At 43.0% G+C, this 20719-nt stretch overlaps 4 protein-coding genes and 1 non-coding gene across 7 annotated transcripts; 3 read left to right on the top strand and 2 right to left on the bottom strand.

Moving 5' to 3' along the window:
• Positions 1–2161: 2161 nt before the first annotated feature.
• On the bottom strand, positions 2162–7385 carry LOC131104605 (coiled-coil domain-containing protein 122). Its single transcript, XM_058051957.1, has 6 exons — positions 6631–7385; positions 6312–6421; positions 5829–6227; positions 5634–5750; positions 5504–5577; positions 2162–5432 (listed from the first exon to the last, which is right to left on the bottom strand). The coding sequence occupies exons 1-6, from the start codon at positions 6647–6649 to the stop codon at positions 5336–5338; spliced, it is 816 nt and encodes a 271-aa protein (XP_057907940.1). The 5' UTR covers positions 6650–7385; the 3' UTR covers positions 2162–5335.
• Positions 5333–10075, top strand: mtrf1 (mitochondrial translational release factor 1). Its single transcript, XM_058051953.1, has 9 exons — positions 5333–7489; positions 7561–7652; positions 7746–7827; positions 7901–8008; positions 8083–8255; positions 8450–8567; positions 8645–8781; positions 8848–8946; positions 9016–10075. The coding sequence occupies exons 1-9, from the start codon at positions 7093–7095 to the stop codon at positions 9139–9141; spliced, it is 1332 nt and encodes a 443-aa protein (XP_057907936.1). The 5' UTR covers positions 5333–7092; the 3' UTR covers positions 9142–10075.
• Positions 7965–13009, bottom strand: wbp4 (WW domain binding protein 4). 2 transcript variants are annotated; one of them, XM_058051956.1, is made up of 10 exons: positions 12865–13009; positions 12660–12732; positions 12521–12583; positions 12203–12326; positions 11943–12131; positions 11799–11866; positions 11656–11728; positions 11458–11588; positions 11180–11388; positions 7970–10741 (listed from the first exon to the last, which is right to left on the bottom strand). In XM_058051956.1, coding segments are annotated over exons 1-10 (1134 nt in total). In that variant the 5' UTR covers positions 12867–13009; the 3' UTR covers positions 7970–10539. The 2 variants fall into 2 exon arrangements, with proteins under 2 accessions (XP_057907937.1, XP_057907939.1); XM_058051954.1 differs by having other exon boundaries at positions 7965–10741; positions 11180–11588.
• A 140-nt stretch (positions 13010–13149) lies between these two features.
• On the top strand, positions 13150–13221 carry trnae-uuc (transfer RNA glutamic acid (anticodon UUC)). The gene has a single exon. It is a non-coding gene; the product is annotated as a tRNA-Glu (tRNA).
• A 399-nt stretch (positions 13222–13620) lies between these two features.
• On the top strand, positions 13621–20454 carry gk (glycerol kinase). 2 transcript variants are annotated; one of them, XM_058052287.1, is made up of 21 exons: positions 13621–13814; positions 14136–14209; positions 14286–14392; positions 14459–14536; positions 14601–14680; positions 15253–15390; positions 15473–15582; positions 15650–15716; positions 15829–15846; positions 17246–17281; positions 17359–17426; positions 17503–17545; positions 17614–17694; positions 17753–17831; positions 17976–18072; positions 18152–18236; positions 18318–18438; positions 18517–18660; positions 18737–18823; positions 18893–18979; positions 19052–20454. In XM_058052287.1, the coding sequence occupies exons 1-21, from the start codon at positions 13722–13724 to the stop codon at positions 19060–19062; spliced, it is 1704 nt and encodes a 567-aa protein (XP_057908270.1). In that variant the 5' UTR covers positions 13621–13721; the 3' UTR covers positions 19063–20454. The 2 variants fall into 2 exon arrangements, with proteins under 2 accessions (XP_057908270.1, XP_057908271.1); XM_058052288.1 differs by lacking the exon at positions 15829–15846.
• The last annotated feature ends 265 nt before the right edge of the window (positions 20455–20719 follow it).

Here is a 20719-nt window from a genome sequence, read left to right as displayed (position 1 = left end):
GTGTACATAAATAAATTCAGCCCAACACTTTGAAAGTGGAAGCCTGTGGGTTTCTCGTAAATGTACAGCATTTTTCTCATGAATTTACAACTTGGGGGGACTTAATGGGGGGGTTATGATTTTTTCTCAGCAAAGTCATGCTCAGCGGACACGTGCATACTATTAAGAATCACTTCTGCCTCCTGTTTGTGTACGGACCAACTATTACACACAACATCTTCAAATGCTACATGATACGATTTTTAAAAACTGACGCACAATCCGTCCGAAAGGGCGACTTTTTGCATTAGAAAGTGCAAAGCACGATCATCTGGCTGACATCTGTCTGCATCAACAAGAACTTGTACAAAGCAACCTGCTTCTTGTTTGCTGTAAGGCAGAGGGCGTGTGCTCTCTGAAAGATCATTACACACAGACAAGATAAACAAACTTTCCCCAAAAGCATATTTGCTCTGTGATCATGCATCAGCTAACTTGAAGGATTCTACTGACTCATGATTCTCCTGACTGCTGGGTGGTAACTCAGCACTTTCATTGATTCAGGGCCCTCGAATACAAATCCACTGGATCCTTCCTGTCCTTGACCGCCCTGTGAGGTCTCCTTCTGTCTCACTACTTCCTGTTTGCCAGACCTCCCAGAATGTTTAACTGAATCTGTATCAAAAATGGGATTTTGAGTTTTTCCTTGCAAGGTTGGAGTTCCCTGCTTGTAATGTCCTTTGAGACTCTTTAGTGATTAGGGGCTGTAGAAATAAACTTGTCTTGGCTTGACTTGAATTATCATGATGAATTATTCACTGAGAAATTAAGGAAACTGCAAGTGTCCATTTTCAGAGTCGGAAGTGGTTGGAGTTCTGATTCCCAGCAAGCAAGAGAAACATATTTTCATCTGTCAACTGCATTTCACGCATGGCTGTTTTGTGAACACCAATATGAAGCTGAACTATCCGACAAACTGTTGCTGAAGCCAGACGCCTTTCCAACATTACTTGGTCATGTCAAAAAGTCAGAAAAGCAAGCTGTAAGTAACAATTTGTGTCCTGTGTTTGTTATGTAAGTCATGGAAGCATTATAGTCTGTGTAGCATTACAGTGAGCATACAGGGAGTGTCTTACATGCATGCATGCAAATTACAAGCTCAGCGATGTCTGGAGTTGCTAATATCACAATCAACCCGATTTTTTTTAAACACAGGTAGTCCTGCAAAAAATGTGTAATGACCACATTTTCACTACCGATGTTGTGCCAAGATTGCCTTTATAAGTCAGGAGTCTCCGGCCACTAGCTCCTAACCACTTTTCAAGTAGTTCTCCAATGGGTTTATTAATTTTACAAGTGTTACAGGGTGACAGTCCGGTCTCTAACCCCGGATTAGATTCCGGATCCAACACATATGCCAGCATGTTAAAAGCGACATTTTAAAAAGATATCAACTCCAATACCAACAAAGTTAGAAAGAGGGGTTTGGCAGATGTATGGAAGTCCTGGGGAGCGCTTGGGAGTGTGACCAATCACAGCGAGGTGGGTGTGCCTGGAGGCGGGCCCTGGATGGAATAAATTAAAACACTTTTGGAAATCTAAGGAAATACAGAAGTGCAGTTTCTGGAAGATCTAGAAAGCTTTCTGTGCATGTTTATCGTGTGTAGCTGGAGTTCACAACTCAATGCAAAGGGTTGAAAATGAGCATTTCACTATTGATGTGTATATATACGTACATATCGGTCAGGTCAGGTCAGGTCATGGTGTCACGTGATTTGCTGCCATTAGGTCAAATGATAAGTATGAGTTTGACTCGGTAGATAAGCCAAAAAATGCTGAAAGTCTTCCCTCCCTCAGCCTGAGGGACGAGGTCATGTTTTCATAGTGGCCATTGGCGAGGAGGCAAGGAAACGTGAGCAGCCCACATCAACGCGGGCGGAGGTAAACAAAGGAGAGAAAGGAGAGAAAAATGTCCTTGATGACGGAGAATTGCATTGATACTTCGACTGTGCATGTTGATCTCTCGCAAAGAGAGCATCAACCAAAACAGCACACGTTTAAGGCAAAAGAAGAATCAAGTCTTTAAGAATCAGGCTTCCAATCATAACTGCACCATGTAGATCGCTAGTAGATAAACACATGCTGAGTTGATATTTAGGTCAACTTCACCGTGGGCGATGCAAAAGACAAAACCCCGCCCCCCCAGCCAGCCGCTCTGTCATTTAAATCTGTGAAGGACAGGATGTTCCATCACAATCTGGACATAGAGCGCACGCACACACTCGTCCCACGTGTGCTTGCTGACACAACAGGTGCAGGCCTGCATGAAATGTTAGTCATGCCACAAGATATGAAAATTCATCAACAGAATATTGCTTGATGTGCTGACATTGGCTTTCACATTCACTTTCCTTGCGAAACTGTTCTCCGAGAAGGTCTCCTTTCACAATTTCATACACTCACAAGGGGTGGTTGTAATGCAAGAAATGTGGGAAGTCAAAAAGCCGCCTCAGCTGAAGTTGCAACCCCAGCGTGGGCTGCCTGTCTCAAATTCAAAGTGTCCTCATTGCCATCAGCCCTTTTCACAGTGATGTCAAACTATGTCTGCTCAATGATTTCCAGAGTGGATAATGAAATCCACTACCAGACGACCAGGCCGAGAACGGAGGTAGAGGAAAGGTGTGAGTGGCTGCTTGTGCCACTTCCTGGAACCAAATGATCCTCCTCACCAGTGTCCTAAGTTCCTAAGGTCGAGGGTACGCCATTTTGAAGTGATAATGTCTGTCTGTCGGCTAACACCACAAGACAGATGCCAGTCAGATTTAGTGTGCATCAGTGTATTCTGTCACGCAACCTTGCACTTCCAAGAGTTTGCCAAAGTCGAGGATGGTTTTCTGGCTTTCTGTTGAGTCAGTCCTGACTTCCCTCATCCCATGTTCTCCTTTCCATTCACAATCTACAGTAGCACTGAACACCTTCACCTGGTTTCCCTGTCCATGACACGCCTTCATCAACACATAAGGAGAATTTAGCCCTTAAGTCCACTCACACCTGAGAAGGTAGTTTCATTTAATTTTGTTTGTTTTTCCTGCTGGTTGTTAACTTCAAACCTCCCTGCGGCCACTCGCTTTCAGTAGGCCTTGAAGTGCTGCCAAAGCAGAGCAGAATATGCGCCACAATTAAAAACTACTGATGTGACAACAACAACCTAATTAGCTCAGTTTACTTTGCTGCACTTGCAAGATTTTAAGAGCACCACAAAAAGGTATTTAATGAAAAATGACACACAGCATATGTGCAGCCTCAATGTCAATGTGATGTAATGTGTGTAATTTGACTGCTTGTGTGAAGACGGGCTTGGCCGCTGTTGTGTCAACAGGAAGGAGTAAAGAGCACTGTCAGACCAGAGAGTTGGTCAAGTGGCACAGCAGACGTCCCACACCAACTAGGTGGACCCCAACAATGCCCCTTCAAGGAACTGGGCCCAGAAACTTTTATGGTGGAGCGACATGCAAAAAATTATAAACGTCTGAACCCCACTTTGGTTTTTCTACAATATTGGACATCAAGTATCACCTTCTACTTCGGTACGAGGTGCATTATTAAAAAAAACTGTATTATGGAAAGCAGGAAGTGAACAAATGAAACAGTTACTGATTGTAAAAGTACCAGATGGAGGGGTAGGATTTAATAAGCTTTGCTTCTTCCTACTCCTTTTGGACATGTGGAACTGTGAACTGATTATATGATACACTCAATTGTAATCTGATGCATGTTCAAATGAAATAAAACCATTACCAAGTAGCGTTTGTCCTGTACTGTATCGGTGGTGTCCCAAAACAAAAGACTACGTGTTGCTGACTTGCTTGCCATGCATCTTTGTACTGACCGACTCCTAAATAACCCACCATGGGGCCAAAGTTTTGTGTGCCAGCAATTTGGTAATGGTGAGAAACAATTCATTGAATGAATTACATTCCATCTCCCCCAATTGTCTCGTTTTCATCTGACCTTTTGGAACAAATTAAGATTCCACTGTATTTTATTCAGGCAGAACAAAGGTTTAAGGGCTTTATCCATACCAACCATCCATCTTCTTCCAAGGTCGGATCTCCGGAGGCAGCAGCCTAAGCAGGGTCTCTCCAACGTGCCCCAAGACCTCCTACCAGTCAGATGTCCCCTGAACACCTCAGGGGTCCGGAGAGCATCCTGACCAGATGCCTCCTCTCAATGCAAAGGAGCAGCAGCTGAAGTTACTCACCTTATCTCTAAGGAAGAGCCCAGCCCAGACCCACGGAGAAACCTCATTTCAGCAGCTTGAACCGGAAATCTTGTTCTTTCTGTCACACCCCAAAGCTCATGACCATAGGTGAGGGAAGGAAAGTGAGAGCTTTGCCTTTTGGCTCAGCTCGCTCTTCACGACAACGGGCTGATGCAGATGCACCAATCCCCCTCTCCATCCTTCCCTCGCTCTTGAACAAGACCCCTAGGTACTTAATCTCCTCCACTTGGGACAGAATCTCATCCCCAACATTGAGACGGCACTCCACACCTTTCCGGGTGAGAACCATGGACTGGAGCTTGGAGGTCCAATGCCTTTTAATTTGTAACTGTCAGAAATACAGCCATTGTTTTGTACAACTTATTCATGTCAACCACTATTGGTAACGTACACTAGCTGGTGGTGGTGTTCATACAGACACATCGGAACAATATGCTTTGCAGGGGTGTATCAACTTCCTATTTGTCATGTACCCAAATAAACAAAACTGTACTTGCGTAACAATAGCATGAGAGCAACAAGAACCTCAGCTCATTTACTCCCAATAAGAAATCCCTAGAAGGGTTCCCACAAGTCTATTTGATAGTACACCCTGATATGGAACAGTGCCCCCAAATTATCCAATATTAGTACTGCTTGTTAATTGCTTTTGAGATATGGCTGAAGAGGTCAAGAGTCGTCCTGGTTAGCCCACAGTAGAACCGTCATCTCGCCCTCCATCAGGCCAATCAGTGAGGCGGAAGCTGGAACAGCGTGTACCAAAACATATCGACAGTTGCAGCTTTTGTTCTGCATGGCTGCTAAGGCACCCCAACACTGTCTGGATATGTGTGGGTTTATATACCATACATATACATCATGTATACACATATATATCCCTGCTACTTCCAATTTAAGCAACTAAATGATGCAATAATGTGAAAACTCAGCATATCCATACCTTTGTTTACGAAAACCATCTATAATGACTGGGTCACGTTGTCAAGTTCGTACATTTGAGACTGCTGCCCTCTGCTGCTTATTTGCATGAACAACCTCCTTTCCAATCCACACTATTCTGCAGCTATACAGGATCTATTCATCACTAACCACAGAACCATTGGATGATCCCACCTTTCTTTTGAGCTCAGCTATCTGTCTCTTCAGGTCGGCGATCTCGGTGGACATTTGCCTGCGTGAACCGGCGACCAGTAAGGAAAGACAGTGGAAAAACTATGCCGCAATACGTAGATAAGTCTTTACCCGTGGAAAGCCCGCGCCCTGCTCAGTTGGCGACGGAAGTACTTGACCATGGCTTCAAAGCGCTTGTTTTGAATCTAAGAAAACATTGATTAATCTTTCAGTGATTATTCTTTCATGATTTTTGTCATACCTCAATGTCTTTCTTTATCTCGGCATGGGTCTGCAACTCCTTCTGCAGATTTTCTCTCCTCTCCGATATAGTTTTCTTCATGGCAGCAATCTCCTCTTTCAGAGCATCAACCTCTCTCTGTGGACAAAATAGCAGCAATTATCCACCTAGTGAAGATATGCTTAAAATCAACCTTAAAATAAGCTTAAAATCAACCTTTGCCGTCAGCACTGTGCTTCCTTGGGGATTTTTTACATCCTCCTTCAGCTCCTCCTTGGCTTTCCTCAGCCTCTGAACCAGCGCCTTCCTCTCCTCCAGCTCCTTGCACACCAAAGACAAGCCCGCCGCATGTAAAATCGCCAGCCTGTGGTCGTTCATCTTTGTTCGATAAATGTCAAACTGTGTCTGTGACGTGCAGGCCTTCTCTTCGGCTTCACTTATTTGCTCGAGGAGTTTTGTGTTGTCCGCTCGGATGGCAGCACACTGGTCATGTCGGGCCTGCATCTCCTGCTTCAAATGCATCATCTCATTCTCCAGGAAGAGGACTTTAGCGACTTCACATCTCAGCTTTTTCTCAGCCTCATCACCTGTCTTCTGCAAATCTGCCAGAGTCACCTGGTAGGGCATTCTTTAATGCTTTAATTGTGACCACTAATATTTGATGAAAATAAAGTGGTTCTATATGAATTAATGGTGAACCTGTAGGGAGCTGAGAATCATCTGGTTCTCTTGAAGCACTGCCGTCTGAGTGTAGCCATGTTGGCTAACGTTTTCCAAGGCTTGGGTTAATGATAATTGGTTCTGGCCTTCTGAAGATTAAATAATAATTTATCAACCTATTTGCAAGCACAAACAATGGCCACATCATCAATTGCGGGTTTAACATCTTTACAATTGGCTAAAGTTTAAATAAATTTTAAAGCTAGCTGACGAGGTTAGCATCGAGTAATGTCGTATTTCAAAAGAATATACCCATTTGAATTTTCCCAAATTATTATTTAGCATTTAATAACCTTACCATCCGCACAAGCCGCCATTTCAACAGCTGTCTTATAACGTTTTAGTGACAAATTTACATAAACGAACTAAGATGCATATATCAACCGCGTGGCCATTACCGTTTCATAGCTTAAAACTCAAACTCCCAGCGTTCTCTGCGGCAGCCAGTCATGCATTGGTCTCGCGAGAGAAACAAGAGACAAGCGCTGTGGAAACAGACCCTAAACAGCAAGGAACTTGGAGTTTAACAGGCGACTTTACAAAAAATAACCTAAAACAACAGGGAAATTGGGCATCTCAAAGCGACATTACAAAAAAATAAGCCCAAAGTCGATTATTATTATATCAAAAGCGCCCTTGAGTCATTTCTCAAACTACTTCCGGGTTGCGTTCTGTTGTTGCATGGTGCTTCAGTATTATTTTTACACTTATTATACCAATTTTATATCGGTAGTATGTATGTAAACGAGTGAGTTATCAAATGTTTTTTCGCAGTTGGTCCCGCTTTTGTTCCGTCACTAACCGTGAAGTGTACAGCAGTCTGAAAAGAGGACGTTGGAGGGCAATCTCAGGACATAGTAGTGCATATCATGCTAATGTATTAGTGGTGCAAAGCTGTGTTGCTTTGGGGTCAAGACGCCTCTGTCACAGTAACCATGTGGGTGACTTGTACAAGAACGGTTCTGTTCAAAAGTATCTTCAGCAAATTATGGAGGAGCACAAATATCTCCAGCAGAAATTACAACGTGCAAACCTGAACGAAGCCGACAGGAAAGTGATGATGAAAAAGCACACCCAGCTGCTGCCATTGGCAAATCTTTTTCACGGTGTTGAACGAGCACTGGAAGATCTTGTGGAAGTACAGTCCCTTTTACATTGTAAGTAACTGCGTCGCATCTAACACGAATCAGCGTAAAATGAAACGTAATTTGATTGTCGTGAACTGCAGCAATCCCCAAAGATGAAGATGAACATTTCATCCAGCTGCTGAAAGACGAAGAGGCTCTTATCTCCCACAGGATTTCAGACTTGAGAAAAGAGGTGAGAATACAAATGCAATCAGATGCACCCCCCCCAAAAAAACTTGTATCTAATATGAATATTCACTACTGGAGTCTTTTATTTTCTCTGCAGTTAATGAAAGCCCTTGTACCGTCCGACCCTGTGGACTCGAGCAATGTCCTACTGGAGGTGGTTTCAGGACGAACAACAGGAGGTTTGGGGATTTTACTTCTCTGTATTAAACACTCCTGTGCATGAGGTTTGTTGATATTTATTTGTATTCTTAGGTGATATATGTCAGCAATTCACCCGAGAAATGTTTGACATGTATCAGGGTTTTGCCATTTACAAGAACTGGGATTTTGAGACATTGAACTACACACCTGCTGAGTATGGTATGTTTTATGTATAAGGCATTTACTTGTTAAGATACATGGAAGTTTTCAACTTGGTTTTGTGCGCTTCTAAGGTGGCTTGCATCATGCGGCTGTGCTGATATCCGGGGAGAACGTGTACAGACACCTGAAACATGAAGGGGGAACACACCGGGTGCAGAGGATCCCCGAAGTGGGTCTCTCGTCCAGGATGCAGCGCATCCACACTGGAACCATGACTGTAATCATCCTGCCTCAGCCTGTCGAGGTACCCTCCTTTTGTATCAGCTTTAACATCCTTTACATCGGGGGTCTCCAAACTTTTCCCACTGAGGGCTGCATTTAAAAAAAAATACCTTATTGTGTTCAGGAATTAAATTAAAATAAAATAATGTGACTACTTTTTGGGGTGGGGTGGTGTCACACAGCCCAATTGACAGATAAAACTTGTGTGCTCTCTAGGTGGATGTCAGCATCGATCCCAAGGACCTGCGTGTTGACACCTTTCGATCTCGAGGTGCGGGGGGCCAAAGTGTCAACACGACGGATAGTGCGGTGCGCATTGTTCACATTCCCTCGGGTCAGACATTCAAGTATCTCCCAAGCTGCTTGTCGTTCTTACTCGCCGATATTTTAACGCCGGTATTTCCCTCTCAGGTATGACAGCAGAATGTCAACAGACCCGCTCTCAACTGCAAAACAGAGAAACCGCCATGCGCATGCTGAAGGCCCGCCTCTACCAGAGCATGATGGGTAAAGAGACTGAGCAGAGGCATTCAGCGCGAAAGAAGCAGGTAGATGGATAAATGTCATGTTTCTTAGGGAGATTGTGTTGCTTGACTCCACATCTCTAACACCAGGTGGGCACGCGCTCCCAGTCAGAGAGGATTCGCACCTACAACTTCAGCCAGGATCGCATCACAGACCACCGGACAGGCTTTGTTAGCAGAGATATTAAGGTCAGATCCTCATTATTCTCCAAAGTGGGACACGTGTCACATTTAGTATGTTTCTACCCATGTTTCTAGGACTTCATGCGAGGAGGGGATGCGCTGGATGAGCTCATTATGGATGTACTTGAACATGCAGATATGGAGACTGTGCTGGACCTGGTGGAGAATGGTGGAAACAGCCTGTCCAGGTCTGCAGATTGACACCCATTCTCTTTCACAAGTGGTGTGAAAAAGTGTTTATTTTTATTTGTCAGACTTAAATATTTCAGATCATCAAACAACTTCAAACATTAGTCAATGACAACACAACTGACCACAAAATGCACATTTTAAATGTAGTGTTTTATTGTGAAAGGAGGGAAACAAATACAAAGCCACATGGCCCTGTGTGAAAAAGTGATTGCCCCCTAAAGCTAATAAATGGTTGACCACCCTTAGCAGCAACAACTGCAATCAAGAGTTTGTGATAACTTGCACTCAGTCTCTTACAGCGCTGTGGAGGAATTTGCACATTACAGCTTTTACATCAGATGTAATGGGACACACATCTTCCAAAAAGTTAAACTTTTGCCTCATATGAGTATTTTCTCAAAGACCTTGGCGATCATTAAGATGTTTTCTGGCAAAATTGAGACAAGCCTTAATGTTGTTTTTGTTTAGCAGTGGTTTTCACAAAACTGCTGTGTTGTTCTTTTTATTGCAAAATACAGTCTGCCATGCCATGGACAAAGACCTTAACTGAGGCGAGGGAGGCCCACAGTTATTTCGATGTTGTTGTGGGTTCTTTTGTAACCTCTTAGGGAAACCGACCAACCAAAATCACTTTCTCACACTGGGCCATCCATGCACTGCAGGTTTAGATTTTTTTCTCCCCTAGGACCAAAAAGTTCCATTTAAAAACTGCATTTTGTGTTCAGTTGTGTTGTGATTGACTAATATTTAAATTGATTTGAAACATTTAAGTGTGACAAACACTTTTTCACACCACTGTAAATATAATTATTAAATTATCCAAATTATTGCTAAATCGCAGCAGTAAATTTAGTGTAAATATGTCTTATTTTGAAATGTATGGCAGCTTCAGCAGTCTCTGTGATGCTGGTAATTTATTGTTACAAATATAAAATGCTAAAACATGAAATGCACATGTTTCCCTGAAGTTTTTCTTGGTAACAACTCTGATTTGGAAAAGCATTTTGTAAATGACCAAAGCGTTGCAGCTGGTGTGTGTTACAAAACAAATGAAGGCGTGCAAGGCGCTTCCCACACTAATTGCACGCGTGATGGCATCAGGCTGTGATTGGATTTCTAAATTCTTGTACTTGTTCAATTTGAACTGCGTGTATCTTGCAAATCAATAATAACTTCCACTGCAAATCATTTTACAGGACCGCAATTATGGCTCATGTCAAACATTATCCAAGACTAATTTCATCATCACGATCTCATTAATAAACATATACATAGAACAGAGGAGCCTTGAAAAGATCTCTGCAGGTTAGGAGAATATGACTTTGCATTTGCTCAGCAGAAAGGAACATAATTGGTCCAATAAGCCTTACTGTCACATTGTGTGCTTAAAAAAGAAAAACAAATCAGTTAGTCATTGTCATCTCTCTGTCGGAAGCTTCTGGATTTTCCGTTCTGCGTCTTGCTTTTTTTGAACGCGGCCGGTCCGCTTTCCACGCCAAGCGAAGTGATGATGCGCTCCGTGAACTTGGGTTTCGGCTCCGGATGCAACTCTATCGGTGCAGGCTCTGCCTCTCCCTTTCCCAGCGGCAACTGTAAGTCCACATTGGCGCTGTGGAGGAGAGCACAGTTCACAACGTCTGCCTGATAAAGTACTTCTTACAGAGGAATAACCTCATTTTTTTGGCCCATCCTGTGTGTTCCCCTGATCTACATCCAACTGAGTACATTTGGGGATGGATGGCAAGGGACGTTTACAAAAATGAACATCAGTTCCAGACAGTGGGTGCCCTCCGTGAAGCCATCTTCCCCACCTGGAGCAACACTAGGCTCCTGGAAACACTAACATCAAGCATACCCAAACCAATTTTTGAGGTGATTAACCAGAATGGTGTAGCTACTCATTAATTACTTAAAATGTAAGTAATGCTACTTAGAATCTCCTGAAGATCCAACAACAGTGCAAAAGGTAAATTCTTGCAAATTTTCAACCGGTCTTAACTGTTTGATCAGGAGTGTCTGTGTTCATGTTCATGCATAGCTCACGTACTATGGGTCCTTCTCTTCTTGAATCTGTTCCCAAGCCCCGTATGGATTGACTGCTTTTGGTCTCTTGGCTTTTTCCGTATCTTCTTGTTTTTTCTCTTCAGGTTCGGTGTTTGTGCTTTGGATCTCCTCTTTAACATCCTCTTGAGGGATTTCACTGCTTGTTTTATCTTCGGCCTTTTCTTCTGAAGGTTCACCCTCAGCTTTCCTTTTCTGGAATGGCAAGTCAGCATGTGTAAGTACGACAGTGGGGGAAATAAATTCTCTTTGAATTGTTCTTACCCTGGACAACTGAGCCCCATCAGAAGCCTCATCTCCTCCAGTCGGCTCCTCCTGAGGTTTTTCCTCCTTGTTGGAGTTGGATTCAGTGGCCTTACTGGAAGGTAAGTCTACTGGCTTTTCCCATCTGGACTCTTGAGAGGTTTGAGACGATCAAACACTATCTATTATCGTAAAACACGTAATATAAATAATAATAACCTCCTGTTTCTGTGTTGTACCAATATGGATATCCTTCAGGACTGACACCTTCCATCCAAACACCGCTTGAAGCCTTCTCGGGGAAGAAAAACATTATTGACATATAATAGTGTTACTAAAAGCCCCAAAACAACATGAATAACCTTGTTCTGTCTGGGTTGCACACATTCTGAGATACGCTGGAAGCCTTCGGGTTGGTCCCACTGAGACTCTATAGCAGAATACAACCCAGTTAATGGATCACACAGTTATTAATGCTAAATAAGTACTTGTCTGCCTATTCTCACCTCCAGTGATTGTGTTGTAATAGTATATGTGTCCGTCGCCTGTCCACCCTTCCACCCACATCTGTGTTACCTTTGGTTTTCTTGGTTTCTCTTTCTTCTTTTGGGGTATTCTGGCATGTGGCGGTGGCTCACACACTACTATAGGTGGTGGTTTAAGTTTTATTGCAGGTTGCACACAGGACCCAGATGCTGACACAAAAAGGATTACAATCAGTCAGCGAGCCAGCCTGATTTTTATCAAGATAGTGCCACACAGTTACCAGATTCAATTTCCATCCTCTTCAAGTCTTCCTCATACGCCTTCAACGCAGCCTCCTCCATTGCCGCAAACTGTTTAGACATACGCTCATCTTGTTTGGCTTTTTGGACACTCTTCTTTTTAATCTGCAGAGAAAGATGCAGTATGTCATAACTGAGGCTGAGAGTAGCCAATAAGAGGACAGCCATGAGGTCCAACTCTTCAGTCTGGCCCTTATCACTCGTACCAGTCCTGGGACGGATGCCAAGACCCACACGTTTTTCTTAGCTGTTAGTATTTGGCTCGATATTAAAACACGAGCTGCAGATAGATATCATACCTCGGTAATTTTGGATGCCACATTTTCTTTGTGATTCTTCCCTCTTTCGTGGAATTCTATGCTCTACAACGCAAAACAACATGACATTTTCATCAAATGAACATTCGCCAACACACGATGACACATTCGGCCCACTCACTGGCTTATTGTCCGCGATCCAACACTTGCAATATTGGCAAAATTTCCTCGGTTGTGACTTCCAGTAGTCAGCCCTGAAAGGAAATGAAAATCATGTTTGAACACTAATGAGGCTCACGATCCACATCCTTGCTTTCTTGAACGACATATATGACCAAAAGGGTTTTATAACCCTACACGTTGGCCATTGGAAAGTTTCTACTTACATTTGTAGTCTTTCAATGTGGCTAGGGATTAAGACGAAGAAATCGAAGTAGAGGCTCTGCACATATCAAGAACAACACCGGCCATTGATGATGACGTCACCGCCCATTCCGTTTGGTGTGAATGTACCAGTTAATTGGAGTTAGCATACTACCACACCCTACTGTGCTCATTACATTGATAGCCATTAGCAAGTAAATGTATATAAAATTGTATTGAAAATGATCAGCAATTGGTATATATTAGGTATAGGTATATATTTTTTAATTGCATGGGTACCCGACGTGTCCCATATGGTCTAGCGGTTAGGATTCCTGGTTTTCACCCAGGCGGCCCGGGTTCGACTCCCGGTATGGGAACGTGCCTTTTCCAAAATTTGTCCTTTACCGACTAAGTCCATTCATCTTATTATACCGAAGCGTTTATTGTTATCATTAAGACCTGTAAGTATCACCGTGTGACTTTGCACCAATCACACAATAAGCACGTTATGCAAGTTAATTAGCATTATAAATACATGCTATTTGTGTACTGCCATTGCACTACTAGAGGGGGCTTACTAATTTTCTATTTACAGTAGAGGGCATGTATAATATGAGCAGTACACTTAAACGTCCATTGTTATAAACTCAAAAAAGCAAATTGATTTCGAAACAGCATAAAAAATAAACTGCTTACAAGATCAGAATAGCAGGTCCGTATGTGACGTCATAACCAAGCGCCAATGTCAATGCTGACGCAAAAAATACGCGCCTGAATGCCCGTCCGTCATTGATATTCCAGGTTGAAGTGCTCCCGGTGGCGACTCACCTCACAGTCGGTTTGTTGCCCAGCACGCTGCGGAGCTGCGGGCCTGCCTATGATCGGCACCATGGCTGGGTCCTCACACCGGATTATGCTCGGGCCGCTGGTTGCTGCCATTGACCAGGGAACGAGCTCCACACGGTTCTTGGTAATGTAGCGAGCGGGCACGAACTGGGCAATCTGTGCTTTAGCTAGTAGAGGGTAGCTAGCTCGTAAATGGCTGATATTGTTACCCGAATTACTCTCTGGCCTCTCATTTAGTCCATACTTCTCACACGAACGTCTTGAATTTATATACTATATTACAAGTAGTATAATGTTTAATGAAAGTTTGACTGGGCGAGGATGGTGCTGCAGCTCCACCACTACAACACACAGCTATTTGCAGAAAAAAAACTCCTACAAGTTACCATTAAATGTTTAAATATATAATATGAGTTAGTAAACCGTCTTATTGCTCGCTTTGTAGGTCTTTAACTCCAAAACAGCAGAACTCCTCAGCCACCATCAGGTGGAAATCAAACAGAGCTTCCCCAAAGAAGGGTAAGTCATCCAATAACAAGCTCTATTGCAAGAAGGTCTGCATTGTGTCAAGTTGTCCTTGCAATGTACCTCCTAGATGGGTGGAAGAGGACCCTAAAGAAATCCTGCAGTCGGTCTACGAGTGCATGGAGCGTACATGTGAAAAGCTTACCCAACTCAACATTGACATCTCCAATATTAAAGGTATGCATTTGGACTTAGGCGTTGATGATATCCCTATTAGAGTTATTATTGTGTGTTTCTTTCTAGCAATTGGTGTGACCAACCAAAGGGAAACCACACTTGTTTGGGACAAAGAAACAGGAGAGCCCCTCTACAATGCAATAGGTGACATGTGTTTGTTTGTGCCCCTTTCTCAAGTCGCCAAACTCACTTTCTCTATATTTTCTAGTTTGGCTTGATCTGCGGACTCAATCAACAGTCGAAAGTCTGATCAACAAAACGCCAGGGAGGAACAAAAACCACTTGAAGGTTGCATTTCGTCTTGTTTTCTCATCTAGTTTCTTTTCTACAACAGAGTATTAGGAAAAAAAGATGTTGAAAAAAAATGTTGAGATTAAAAGTGGTAAATTAATGAGAATTGGCATCAGCTCACTTCCGCCTCCACATAAGTCCCCCCTTTCCATAGCTGTCTCAGGCGATGCCTGTAACATAAAATGACAACTTGTATTCTCATAATATTGTTTTTTTTCTCCTATTTCTTGAGCTCAGGTTATTTTAATACACGGCATCCAACGGGCACTGCCTGGGACAGCTGTAATACAAGAAAGTCGTAAATTTACAAGAATGAAAGTTATAACTTTTTGTGACAGGCATTGCCTGAGGCAGCTATGAAAAATAAATCATAAATCGTTAATGTATACTTTTATGGTCCAAATCAGATATTTTTCCCTGTGGTCCTAATGCCAGTAAGAAAGTGTTTACTCTAGTAATACAACTCCCCTGCTGGACATTAGTGAGAATGCGTGTGCCTCGTTGACTTCCCATTACGCTAACCTTCACTTGGTTTTCCAAGTAACATGTCGCTGCCTTCATCATAACAGCATAAAACAGGCCTCCCCATCAGCACATACTTCAGCGCGGTGAAACTTCGCTGGCTGATGGATAACGTAGAGGAGGTCCACAAGGCTGTCGTTTCCCACCGCGCCATGTTCGGCACCGTAGACTCGTGGCTCATTTGGGTGAGACCTCCATCGCTAGTTGTCTCCATTTTTGTAGGGAACAAAAAATACAGTGCATAACTGGGTAAAAATGTCTCTGCAGTGCCTAACTGGGGGCAAGTCCGGAGGAGTCCACTGCACCGATGTGACCAATGCCAGTAGAACCATGCTGTTCAACATTCACACCATGGACTGGGACCCGGAGCTCTGCAAGTATGGCACCTGCTTTGCCTTGTACGTGCATTTTACACCATCATGCTTTTGTTTTCATTCCCATCAGATATTTTGGTATTCCCATGGAGATCCTCCCCCGAGTGAGGAGTTCTTCAGAAATCTATGGCCTCATGGTGAGCTGTTTCTAGTAACCAAAGCTGTTCTACATGCATGGACATTGACTAAGAAATTCCTTTAGGCATTATATTGTGTGCCATTGTCTCTCCTCTCCTCTCTCACTGGTAGAAAATATGTTCTAGCTGGGTAAGTCATTCTGGAACTTATCGCTTTAGTCATCATGTTGAAATATTCCACCCTGCTTCTTCCGCTACTTCTTCAGTCAGGGGTGTTCAAACCTTTTCCCAAGGAGGGCCGCACACTGACAAATAAAATTATGATTGATATTTAGTGAAGCAATACATGTAGATATGCAAAGAAATCATATAAATGTTTTAAAAACTGCATCTCAGCTTAGTAATACAGGTGAAAATCCTATTATTAGTATGCATGATTAAATATAATAAAAATGAAAAAAAGGTTTTTTATGCTTTATCTTGTTTTGCTTGTTTCTCAGAATGTTATGACCTTCCAAAAATATTAAATTATTTACTACTAAAATGTTTTTTAGTAGCATTAAGTTATAACTAACATTATAACTTTTTCCACAATCTATTTTAACAAAAATTGCAACTTTATTGCTTCTATTCTATATTCTAACTTGGATGTCTTTTTTCTTTAATATACCCTTAATTTCCCTCATAATATTATGACATTATTCTTGGAAAATTACATTTTTCTCAAAATATTTTGACTTTATTCTCATAAAATTGCTTCTCATTTTTAAGATTTTGTAGTTTTATTTCAGTTTTGTTGTTAAATGAAATTGTTGGAACGTGCCACAAATGGTCCCCATAGCCGTAGTTTGGACACCCCTGCGCTGTGTGGTTGGTCATTCTTTATCCCACAAGCCCATTTCCAACACATGTAGCACGCCATACAGGTGGCTGAGATTTAAATTGGCATGCTACCGCAGCACTCCGTTATCAAAGTGATAACTGTACAAAGTGATCAATGACTACATAATGTGTACTTTATTGCACCAACAGGGCGTTTCTTGAGCATGTCTTTTTTTTGGAAATGTGCTGGTTGGTTTGTGACCCTTGTGATTGTCGCCCACCATCTTCTTCTGCTGCAGCGACCTCATCATAGCGTCTAAATCTCCTCACTGCTTTGTGAAAGGGTCTTAAGATATTTAGACCATGTCCACATGAACACAGGTGTTTTTTCTGAGTTCAATTCTAAAAGAACCACTATCTAACTATCCATTCCCCACTGAGGTTATGAGTACATCTGCTGGTCACATTAGGTATTACAGTGTTAACAGTTGGACCTCATATGAAGGCATTACACCGGGCACACGGACGAGTTAGTTTGGAAAACCGAGACATATTCTTAGCAATCCTGTGCGTACAAAAACTGAGGTTCCACTGCTTGACATTTGTAGTAGAGGTACTGTACTGTGACATTATGTTGGCAAGGAAGTTTTAACATTCCGTGGATTTAAGTGACACTTTTGGGCTCCATCTATTCAATGCAGTGTTTGAGTGTGATTGACTTAGATATGTTTGCCGTTCACTAAATCATCATATTTGATTGATTGCAGAAATCGGGAGCACTCTCTGGTATTCCCATTTCCGGTGTAAGTTGATCATTTACCCGTTTGATAGTGTATTGTGAGGCACCACCTGATGCTCATGCATGTCTGTCCTTATTCAGTGTCTTGGGGATCAGTCAGCGGCGCTGGTCGGACAAATGTGCTTCCAGGATGGGCAGGCTAAAAACACGTAAGCATGCATGCCCTGAGATGGACACAAACAAAAAGATTTTGGGAGAGTATCAATGTTACATGTTGTCTTTCAGGTATGGAACTGGTTGCTTTTTGCTGCGCAACACGGGACCCAAGGTGCTGCCTCTGACCTATCTGTAGGTTACAGGATCCCTTCAGAGACTCACTGGTGTTCTCTCTTGCAGCCCGTCATGTCTGACCATGGTCTTCTCACAACTGTAGCCTACAAACTGGGTCGAGACAAGCCTGCCTGCTACGCATTGGAGGTATCTTGAAATAACTTAGCATCGCCATCCAACAATTACTCCATTGTGTTTTCACCAGGGTTCAGTTGCCATCGCAGGAGCTGTGGTCCGTTGGCTGCAGGACAATCTTGGGATCATTGGATCTTCGAAAGAGCTTGGTATGTCCTGCATCGAACACAGTTACTTGTTTTTAACATATAACTCAGCAAAATGTGTACGTATGTATATGCTCACGTGTGTGTGGATGGTAAATCTATATTGCTACACATACTGCTAAACATACATATTCTTTCTCTGTGCAGAAACGTTGGCTGCATCAGTTGGGACGTCGTATGGGTGTTACTTTGTTCCTGCCTTTTCCGGCCTGTACGCTCCTTACTGGGAGCCCAGTGCGAGAGGGTAGGATTAAGTTTGGAACACTTTCGAGCAGAAGAACTCTGCATGCTTTCTGTCCGCCCAAGCTTTCTTTGTGTCGCAGGGTGATTTGTGGTTTAACTCAGTTCACCAATAAGAGTCACCTGGCGTTTGCTGCATTGGAAGCCGTCTGCTTCCAAACAAGAGAGGTGCAGCCTCACACAGACCCACAAACTAACACGTTTCCCCTGAAGTCGCGCTTGAATGCATGTTGTTGTATGGCTTTGCAGATCCTAGACGCCATGAATCAGGACAGCGGGATCCCGCTCACTCAGCTGCAGGTGGATGGAGGAATGACGTCCAACAGGTTGCTCATGCAACTGCAGGCGGACATACTCTGCATCCCCGTTGGTAGGCCTTCCCTTGCCGTTGAGGTTATGATCGGCAACCGCAACGCACAAGCATGTTGGAAGTAACCCGTGTTCACAGTGAAGCCGTCCATGCCTGAGACCACCGCACTGGGGGCAGCAATGGCAGCCGGCGCAGCGGAGGGCGTGAGCGTATGGAGTTTGAACCCAGACGACCTGAGCGAAGTGACGTCAGAAAAGTTTGAGCCTCAGATCAACACTGAAGGTACCTCAACAGGTTGGCGGGACGCTCTCACGGCAGGTACATGTGTTTGATGTTTTTCACTCCATGTTCCTGGCAGAGAGCGAGTTCCGCTACGCACGGTGGAAGAAAGCGGTTCAGAAGTCTATGAACTGGGAGACCACAGAGCTTCCATGTAATGGAAACGGTAGGACGCTTCGTTTCTCATGATGCTTGGTTTGTGTGACACTGAGGTTGATTGTTGCGACATGATTAGGTGAAAGCAGCATCTTCAGCAGTGCCCCACTGGGCTTCTACATCATGGGCAGCATGCTGATGCTGATTGGAGCCAATTACATTGCTGGTTGGTGTCCACTTCTGAAGATGAAAATCTTTGTCGTTCAATATAATTCCAACTTCTTGTTGTCACCTGAAGGCCACAACTAGTCTCCCGGCAGCTGGCAAGGATCAAGACTTCTCGTTCACTCTTTCCCCAAGAGGCCACTCCAGAAGAGGAAACGGCTCTTTAAACCGATACTAAATGCATCCCTGTCAACATGTACGCATTTTGTCACACCCACGTTGCCCCTCGAATAGGCTTTTTTACACATTTTGTTGCATTTAGCCAGTTTCAGCTTCAGGTTCAGCCTCTGACCTTGCACTGCGGCGACACGGACCATAAATGCTGTGATTGGGCGGCTTTTACTACAATATTTCCTCATTCAGAGGGTGTCCCGCCCCTGTTTGAAACCAATTTTGGATCAACATTTGCAATTGATTAATTGCCGTTCCAGTAACACTCCCCTTCTCTAATTACCAGTGTTTGCTCACAGCAAGGCAACATTCCCAACCAAACCAAAAATGCAAATTTGTCTACTTTTGTTACATCTTACATTATCATTCATTGGTGTATACATTTTATACTTTATACTTAAAATGCATTTAATTAGCATGTGAGGCATGTTTGCGGCTTAAACCTGGATTGTGTTGTGAGTGAACATTGGCGATTGAATAGAGACAGTCACTTTTAATTGCGGGGGATCAAGAAAGGACATTTTTACAGGTATCTTTGGCTATTTGCTGTGGATGGGACCTTGCCTTCCCCTTTTGAAGTTCTCTTGCCCAACATGAACTACAGCAGGAGAAGGCATGCAGTATGTCTTGCCCACTTGGGTTATTGTCATCCTTGTACATTTACATCATGCTTATTCTTTACTGTCACCATCCCTCCCAAAACTTGTTTTAGAGCACTTTATGTGGGCTTTTACTTTGTGGGCCTATGATTTTTCAAAGGGGACAAACATGAATAATTACACTATGTGGAATTCCCACATATAAAATGAGTTGAAGTAAACGTATGGAAATAATGTTAGAGGTAACAAACGTGAATTTTTTTTCAAAGGTTTCAGTACGGAGCCTCGGGTTTGTTACAGATGCCCTCGATCTCCGAACTGTGAGGTCATATGGAAATGAGGTACACACAGAACGGTGAGGATGCCATACCGTGACATCCACCGTCAAGGTTGCTCTTGGCTTGACTACGTTTTCTTGTATTCAAAAGTGTCAAATTAATCGAACTGATGCACTTGATGAAATGCTTACAGTATGAATGTAGGTATGTATTTATTGGTTTGTGCACACCCAAAAGATAAGAAACGATGTAAAGGCTCGGGATGTAAACGTTTAACAAATTGCAGATGGAAGCTCCAGCACAAGTGTGCTGACGGTAATGAAAATGTAATTTGTCATGATCCTCAACAAGATATAAACATGGTTGTGATGTATTTTTGTTGTTGAAAAATATACCAAACATGCAGAGAATATCAGAAATAAATTATTCTTGAGACAAAACCTTCCCTCATGGAATTTATTTAGTTCATTATTTAGAAAGTCATCTTACAACGAACACTAAACTCATCACACACCAACTTAACATTTGAAATATACTGTATCCCTGAGAAATATATAAACCTGTACCAATACAAGTTTAAAATGAAAATGCATTTCGTTCGAGCAACACATTCGCTATGGTGCTGCAATTACATCAGCCTCCCTCTGGTGGATAGAAGCAGCATTGCTGCTTGACTTAAAAACCAGGGAGGAT

Source organism: Doryrhamphus excisus, chromosome 16 (assembly GCF_030265055.1).
Source record: "Doryrhamphus excisus isolate RoL2022-K1 chromosome 16, RoL_Dexc_1.0, whole genome shotgun sequence".
In the NCBI taxonomy this organism is placed as follows: Eukaryota; Metazoa; Chordata; class Actinopteri; order Syngnathiformes; family Syngnathidae; genus Doryrhamphus; species Doryrhamphus excisus.
This window is presented reverse-complemented; position numbering and strand designations above follow the sequence as displayed.